This window comes from Trichinella spiralis, assembly GCF_000181795.1.
Source record: "Trichinella spiralis strain ISS 195 chromosome Unknown Scfld1, whole genome shotgun sequence".
Classification (NCBI taxonomy): Eukaryota; Metazoa; Nematoda; class Enoplea; order Trichinellida; family Trichinellidae; genus Trichinella; species Trichinella spiralis.
The window spans coordinates 3,424,502-3,432,218 of record NW_003526940.1 but is presented as its reverse complement, the minus strand read 5'-3'; the positions used below and the strand labels follow the sequence as shown (position 1 = coordinate 3,432,218).

Here is a 7,717-nt window from a genome sequence, read left to right as displayed (position 1 = left end):
TTTCCCATTTTGGATTACGTAACTTTAAATAGTTTGGACGTTACATAAAAAAAATAGGAAATATTATTTCCCAAAATTTTATTGTGTCTGTTTGAAGTTTTGTCATTGGTCTACTCCCCGAGTATTCTTCAAAGGCATGCCGCTCGACATTTGATTGGCCTTAAATTTTATTGGTTTTCACGCCGGCTAAATTTCATTAGTTGCTGTTCGATGAGCTTTATTCGTTGCCGCAAACCTAAATTTTTACTTGTTGTCATTGTAACGCGTGCTATTTGTCAAATTTTGATATCATTTTAATGGTCAGTTTTCTGATATTCAAAGCTTTACTATTTTATGATATTTATGTTGTAAAATTAATTACAATTAATTATTTAATGAAATTTAGTGAAATGGTGAATCCACGTGATCTTTCTTACAAATAGCTTCCATAACTTCTAAATTCAGTTTATACTTTAATTTAAACTTATGTTTAGCTTCATCAAATTAAGAAACAAATAAATAGGAAGCAAACTTTTGAACAAGGCCTTTAAAATGCTCAATATTATACACGCAATAAACCAAGTCAGTTTAAATTAAAGTAAAACAAATTTCTTAGATCTGATCAGCAGTTCTATGAATATAATTATACACAAAAATGAAACCACAAGCAAATTTGTTAATAAACGTATAATTTTAAGGTGCTAGTCAGCTTTTAAATGTATAATTTAGCTACTACTAATATACATATAGAAGATAAACAGTAAAGCTTAGAATAAAAAAGTGACCATTAAAAAGAAACCAAAATTTGACAAATAGAATGCATGGAAAATGAGAACCAGTAAAATATAGATTCCCAACAGCGAGTAAAATTCATCGCAACAGCATCTAATGAAATTTAGCAGCCGTGTAAACCAATAAAATTCAAAACCAATCACAGTCCTACGCAAAATATACAACCAATCAAAGTGTGAAGCGGCATGTCTTTGATGAATACTCAGGGTCTACGCCATTTGTATTACATACAGTATGATGTAAAATATGTAATCTTGAATATTATTTTGAAAATTGATTAGTCAGAATGCCAATGTACCCTTTTTTAACATGCCAGAAAAGTGCATTTTCTCAATCAGAATGAGGTCGTATTATCTATCATAGGTACCTCATATCCTTCTAATTAAGCCATTTTTAAAACATTGAGACCCTCAGCCAAGAGGAACTTAATTTAGCCTTTAAGCGGTTAACAAATCCGTTAGGAAATTGAAAGCTGAGACAGTTAATCTGTAGCTAGATTGCGTAGAAACAAAAACTACGTTTTTTCCTGCCGATGGAGAGGTACTTGCAGTGAAGATGACTGTCAAGTTGACACATCATGTGGATAACAAAAGTTTGAAAGACTTACAAAAATTAGAAGTAATGGAATTAAGTGAATCGCACTCGAGTGAACTTACAGATGAAGATCTTGTAAAAATGACTTGATGAAGAAAAAGACTCCTATGAAGATGATGCTACTAATGTAACTGACAAATTAACTTTGAAATGAGTTGCGGAAATTCTGCATACATTTAAGCAGTAGAAGAAAAAAATTTTTAAACGGACTCAGATATGGTTCGCTGGATTAAGTTTAAGCGTGATTTGGAAATAGATGCGGAACCATATTGGTGAATTTTTGAAGAAATGTAGAAAAGGAGGAAACAACTTTCGATAATTTTTTATGTGTGGCACAGGAAACCACTCGACTCTTCATACACCACTGCAGTGCTTGAGTTGTCTGTCATCTTGGCGTTTATTTATGTTCGCGCATATGTTTTTGTGTTCTACGTTATCAAGGTCTGCTGTTTCTGCAGTGGTAGTGGTGACGACAATATAGAAGAAATATGGATGAATTGTAAATTTCGTAGTGGCTAGCCTTCATTGTATTCGTGTATCTTCTACTTTATTTTCCTGTTTGTACTTTTGTTATTTAAGAACAAGGTTTGCTTGGCGTTATAAATGTGCTGAAATTGCGGAACGTCTGAATAGTAACAGCGTCCATATGGAATCAAGTAAAAAGTGTAGATGTGTCGCAAAAATTTTATAATTTCCTTCCTCTTGGAAGAGCATATAGAATATTTCAAAATACAAATGAGCTGTAAAATAGAGACTTGGAATAATTATTTGAAAAAATATTTTACGCAGAATACTGTGTATGCTGAATTCTCTACAAAGTTGGATTGCTTTTTGTAATTTTAATACTGTCAGTATTATAACTTTTAACGTTTAACATGAATAATGCTTATGTAATAACCGAATAAAATGAAGTTCAATATTTTTAGGACGTTACGTTTAGAATTTTTGATTTTGATGTGATTATATTTTCAACATCTTTCATTGGCTTTTTATCAACTGTTGGTAACTCTGTCCAACATATGTCAAATTTGCATGCTCCACAGTATGGACATATTCCTGTTCCAAAGCATGAAAAGCCAGTTGGGACTGCCGGTTTGCATTTGTAATTTACACATATTGTCTGTCCTTTGCAATCAGTATGTTTAATGCATTCCTTTGGAGGTTCTGAAAACATGAGTATATGCAAAATTTTGCTTGTAATTTTCTGAAGTAAATTTAATGACGTATCTTTTCCTCATTGATTGTTTTTTATACTGGCAATCATATCAATTTGAAATGAAAAATATTAAAATGTATGAAGTCTAAAGCAGAATTACCTGATGGTATCATGCAGATTCCATAACGACAAGCCTGCCCCTTTGACAAAAGGCAGTCATTGTCTTTCGAACACAATCCTCCTGCTGGTTCTGAGGGTAAGCAGCTACCTTCTACACACATCTGCTGACCAGTACAATCAGTATGCACGCGACATTCTGTAAATGAGACCGTTATTTTAAGTTCTTATTTCTAAAATAAAAGATTTTATTAGAACGGATTAATTAAGAAGAAAAGAACCAACAAACTGAATTTGTGATTTTTATCCAGTCTGTAAGATTAGTTAATCAATTACTTACTCTTCTTGTGTAGTTGAATGCAGAAAGCAGCAACAGAAAGAACCAGAAGAAGGTGAAATTTAAAGTACATATTTCACGATTCTGTGTTTTGAAATTTTCCGCTCTACATTTTAAGAATTTACTTTAAATATTAGTGCAATCAGTTTATTTACTTTTGGTTTTAAATTTATCAGATGTATAATTAAGTTTTAGACGTATGACTTAAATGACTTTGACATATCAACAACATCTTTGTCATTTTAATTTGGTTTACAATCAAGTTGTATGCTGAAAATTACAAGACGTACTGTAAGATAAGCACTTGGGCTTCACATCTATATGTAATCTATGCTAGTATGATAGCAGAAATTTTTTGTCATAGCAAAAAATGTTTATTCTTAGTAAAGCATATTTAAATAAAGTGTTAGCCGTTGATAATTTTTATTTTATTTATTATTCATCATTATTTTTATCTGTTTGTATTGTTTAAGCAAGTGCTTAAATGTTTGATTCAAAAAGTTATAAGTTTTTTTTAATTGTGTACTATAATGATTTAAAACCTTTTTTACTATTTTGAATTTGTTTCCGAAATGTAATTCAATTAGAAAGTTATTAAAATATAATATGGTGCAAATTTTCAGTTCTGTGCATGCTTCGATGCAATGAGCGTTTGGTATTTTAATTGGAATGCATTTTTCAACAACCTGGTCATTATTAATTACAATTCATTTGGCAATAATCTGAATAGCAATTTAAAAAACGTTTGCTGAAAAAAAAAACGTTTAATGAAATTTAGCCCCTGTGTAAACCAATAAAATTTAAAACCAATCAGAGTTCTTCGCAAAATATACAACCAATCAAAGTGTGAAGTATACAAAGTGTGATCAAACCACATCAATGATGTATACTCCAGGTCTACCAAATAAATAAGCAGTAACCAGGTGAATCTTAACTTCTTCCTTGTTTCTTCTTCGGTCTATTACCGATTTCCCTCCTGATATATAAATCTGCCCCCACTGTTTGTAAATAAACTTGTTGCCTGTTGAAATTTATTAAGATTGGATGTTAACTTTCTGGTGTAATGTCAGAATGCTGAACAATCTGTTTGAAAAATCTGGAATGTTGTGGCACTTCCAATTTCCGGGTTACAAATAGCACAAATGCTAATGTTACGCTTGCAATTTCACTTAATTTTACGCATGATTTCACGCATATACCTTTGTCAAACATTGTTCGCTTTTCTCGTCACATCATATCTGTTGGTAAAGGCGATTTTAATACAAAGGAAAAATGCACAATTGACAAATTGTTCACAGTTGCTGCTTTCAAGCTTAATCAAGGAGTGACAACTACTAAATTGTTTGCATCTGATTAATTTCTTGATTTTACGCGGAGTGTTTTATTTGAATCTTTCTCGTTTACAATCCAAGAATTTTACTTCAATATTTACAAAGTTTCTTTCATTATGAAACATGCATATATGTATTTTTATAGGGATAGTCTCTCTAGGTAAAATTTTCAGAGCTAATGTTCTATTGTTTCGCAAAAAAATTGAGTTTTCATTGGATTGCTTTTCATTGCATAGTTATGGCGAATAGCATTGGTCCTACCGCCTACACTTTTCATTGATTAAAATTGTTCTGCTTTGATTAGCTACAAGTTTTTTCATTTCATATGTCCAAATTTTTAATTACATAAGAATTCATTACGTAATCTTTTATTTCTTTTAGTGTTTTATCAGTGACGTTACCAATTTGATAAGTGGAATTTTTAAATTGTTTTTAGCTGCTTTTTCTTCTATTTATTTTCTTTTCCACTTTGCACTTTTAGTGATTAGTATTTGTAATATGATTTAAAAAATTTCACCGCCGTTGCATGTTCTCTGTCTACTGTCAAGTTTGATGGACAGAAATGAAGCAAACAACGCTTATTTCTTTCATCCAAACTGATGTAAACAGGACACACCGGCATCTAAAAATAGAACGCAATTTTCCACAACTGCAGTTGCCCGTCAATACAAGGAGTGGTGATTGCTTAATGTTAGCATCGACTTATTTTTCTGATTTCAGCATCTGAAAAGTTTATCACTTGTAGATTCTCCCTTTGTACTTGAATAGGCTTTAGCTGCATTGCAGAAGGGTCAAGGCCGGGAAATAAAAGATCAATAAATGCTTTATGCCTGCCGTCGATGATAATTAGCAATGATAATATTTTGGTGGAACATATGCATTGCTAGAGGAAGATAGCGTGAGATGAAAAATAATTTTCTTTGCTTTCATATTTGTTTGGTGAAATGTTTTCAAAATCCAACAGATCCTTTTCGATCTGGAATGTTCAACATTTGGTTATCATCGTAATACAACAATTGCAACTTGAATGTTTAGTCAACCCAGATGTCGGTTTATATTAGATATTGAAAAACAAATTTAATACAGTTTACACAAAATGTATAATCACAAATTTGTATTTTGTACAAAATACCAGATTTTATTTTTTATTTAAATGAAACATAAGAAGAAAAGCAATAACTCTTGTAAACCGGAGCGAAAGAAAGATTGGAAAGATTAAATTCTTCTGTAAACTAGAAACATTTTCAGTGAACAGGCAGGCAAAATCAGAAAAGTGTTTTGATGCTAAAATTCAGCAATCATCACTCCCAGTTTTAGCTGAAAATTGCAGCTGTAGACAATTTATCAATTTTAGATTTTCTCTTTGTACTTAATAGACTTCAACCAGCCTTCATCAGAACAATATCTGTCAAACAAAAAAGAACATTCAGCGTAAATCTTATTTAATTGTTAGCTAAGAAGGTAATTTATATGACGAGTGAAAGCAACTGTTGGCTGACACTTCTTTTAAACTGTATTTTTAATTTTAAACTCTTATGGCTAAATAAAAGTGAAGCACTTTGAAAGCAGAAAGAAAGCAATGAACAGCGCCAATTGTAATGTATTGTAAAACCACATTGTGCCGCATGTATTGTTAAAATTCCAGACTAGCAGTATTATCGCTTAAATCTATGCGTTGCGCATTTCTATGGCATCATGCTGGTCACAAATACTGAAATTCCAGCTCATGTAAGGTATCGTGAAATGTTTAATAAACATTTGGTGCAGTATGTACGGACTTCACATTATATACAAGGGTCTGTTAAAAATTATGCAGATGCAGCGTAGCTGCTGCACAGATTGAACTGAAAATGATTTGGCTAGCTTAGAGGAAATTTAATTCATATGTGTATTGTTGATCTAGTGAAAATTCAGAAAATCTTGTGTAATGAATTTTGACTTTGCTCATGATAATCGCTGCATAGCTTTCTTCATTACCAAATTCGTTGACAAGGCTAGCATTGCTGCCATTGTAAAACGTCATTACGTGTGGAATGATGAAAACAATGAATAAATGAAAGAATAAATTTGATTAAAAATTATGATGGATTAAAATTTTTGATTAATTAAAAATAAATAAAAGTGTAATACATTGTAATAAAGAAATTTATTATTAATAAAACTTGTTTTATGAGCTTGGGGGTCGAGGAGGTATCAAAGAATCCATAGGGAATCAATGAGGCGTCGCGAGGAACCAGAGGAGTTCGATGATATAAGAAGTTTGACTATCCCTGGTTTAGGCGATAGAACCAATGCTATTACGCCATAACTTGCAATGAGATTCTGTTTCTTTTGCTGCTGTTCACCAGAGTTATTGTTTTCCTTCGTATATTTTATTTAAATAAAAAATTAAAAATCTGCAATATTATTTACAAATCAAAAAAATTTAGTATTATATATTTGGTGAAAATTGTAAACTTTCTATTTTTACAACTGAACGAAACCGACTAGTGCGTTGGTGAGCACTTAAATTGCTATCTGTTTTCATTTCCATTTGCAACCTTTCAACGAGCAATTGGCATATAAAATGGAGAAGAAGGCACGTCTTAGAAAAGGAAGTGCTGATGAAATGAATCCCAACCCCGCAATATATGATGAAGAAGCCTCTGTAGCGTCCGCTGAGCTTTCTCCATCCGGGCATTTTCCGGTTTTCAAGCGGTTGCGAGCCACAATGTTTAAACATCGGGTGAAGCGCGTCCCCAGACTTCCTGGACACCGCCATGATCTGGTAATACCAGATCAGTTCAAAACAACGAAGTCTGCGGAAGACGTTTTATTGTGCCAAAGTAACTCCAGGCATATACTGGTATTTTCGACGGGTACCAACATTAGACTGCTGGCAGCCTGTCGTACCTGGGGGATGGATGGAACATTCAAGATTGTACCTAAATGGTATCAACAGCTATTTACCATACATGCCATTGTAGCGAGCAAGCTGGTGCCAGCAGTCTATTGTTTATGTACGGGTAAAGACATTGGAACGTACCGGTATATTTTTCAAGCTTTAATAGACAAAGCGGCAGTTCTGAAGGTCGGCCTTAATCCAGATACCATTATCTGTGATTTTGTAACAGCCCTGATACCCGCGATTCAGGGTTACTTCCGGAATAATCGGCTACAGGGCTACTAGTTCCACTTATGCCAGGCAATACATAGGAAAGTCGGTGAGCTGGGACTGAAAACACAATATCGAACAGAAGAAGGAACAAGAAGAAAGATAAGAATGTTCCTGGCTACCGCTTTCCTTCCGGTACGGGAAATTGATACGAGTGCTAGACTGCTTGAAACAGGCACTACGGGGTGTGATGGACACCCTGATTCAGCATATGCTATCAGGAAACGCTACCGTTGGGTGACTTAAGACGGGTTTAA

General features: G+C 33.1%; 4 protein-coding genes across 4 annotated transcripts; all 4 read left to right on the top strand.

Moving 5' to 3' along the window:
• The first annotated feature begins 1,326 nt into the window (after positions 1-1,326).
• Positions 1,327-3,825, top strand: Tsp_12002 (hypothetical protein). The gene is made up of 7 exons (XM_003382302.1): positions 1,327-1,440; positions 1,660-1,782; positions 2,292-2,467; positions 2,666-2,839; positions 3,002-3,030; positions 3,599-3,630; positions 3,754-3,825. The coding sequence occupies exons 1-7, from the start codon at positions 1,327-1,329 to the stop codon at positions 3,823-3,825; spliced, it is 720 nt and encodes a 239-aa protein (XP_003382350.1).
• A 2,176-nt stretch (positions 3,826-6,001) lies between these two features.
• Positions 6,002-6,614, top strand: Tsp_12003 (hypothetical protein). The gene is made up of 3 exons (XM_003382301.1): positions 6,002-6,102; positions 6,221-6,324; positions 6,481-6,614. The coding sequence occupies exons 1-3, from the start codon at positions 6,002-6,004 to the stop codon at positions 6,612-6,614; spliced, it is 339 nt and encodes a 112-aa protein (XP_003382349.1).
• Positions 6,615-6,872: 258 nt separating this feature from the next.
• Tsp_12004 (conserved hypothetical protein) lies at positions 6,873-7,475 on the top strand. Its single transcript, XM_003382300.1, has one exon. It carries the CDS (start codon positions 6,873-6,875, stop codon positions 7,473-7,475), a length of 603 nt encoding a protein of 200 aa, XP_003382348.1.
• A 93-nt stretch (positions 7,476-7,568) lies between these two features.
• Positions 7,569-7,697, top strand: Tsp_12005a (hypothetical protein; the record flags this gene model as incomplete). Its single annotated transcript, XM_003382299.1, has 1 exon — positions 7,569-7,697. A coding segment is annotated over exon 1 (129 nt), but the record flags the coding sequence as incomplete, so codon positions are not given.
• Positions 7,698-7,717: the final 20 nt, after the last annotated feature.

Coding starts and splice junctions, on each gene's coding strand:
- Tsp_12002 (XM_003382302.1), top strand. CDS start 1,327: ATGACTGTCAAGTTGACACATCATGTGGATAACAAAAGTTTGAAAGAC. Junction 2,468..2,665: donor GGGACTGCCGGTTTGCATTT/GTAATTTACACA, acceptor AAATGTATGAAG/TCTAAAGCAGAATTACCTGA. Junction 3,031..3,598: donor ACAGAAAGAACCAGAAGAAG/GTGAAATTTAAA, acceptor GCAAATTTTCAG/TTCTGTGCATGCTTCGATGC.
- Tsp_12003 (XM_003382301.1), top strand. CDS start 6,002: ATGCTGGTCACAAATACTGAAATTCCAGCTCATGTAAGGTATCGTGAA. Junction 6,103..6,220: donor ACTTCACATTATATACAAGG/GTCTGTTAAAAA, acceptor GTGAAAATTCAG/AAAATCTTGTGTAATGAATT. Junction 6,325..6,480: donor CATTGCTGCCATTGTAAAAC/GTCATTACGTGT, acceptor TTGTTTTATGAG/CTTGGGGGTCGAGGAGGTAT.
- Tsp_12004 (XM_003382300.1), top strand. CDS start 6,873: ATGGAGAAGAAGGCACGTCTTAGAAAAGGAAGTGCTGATGAAATGAAT.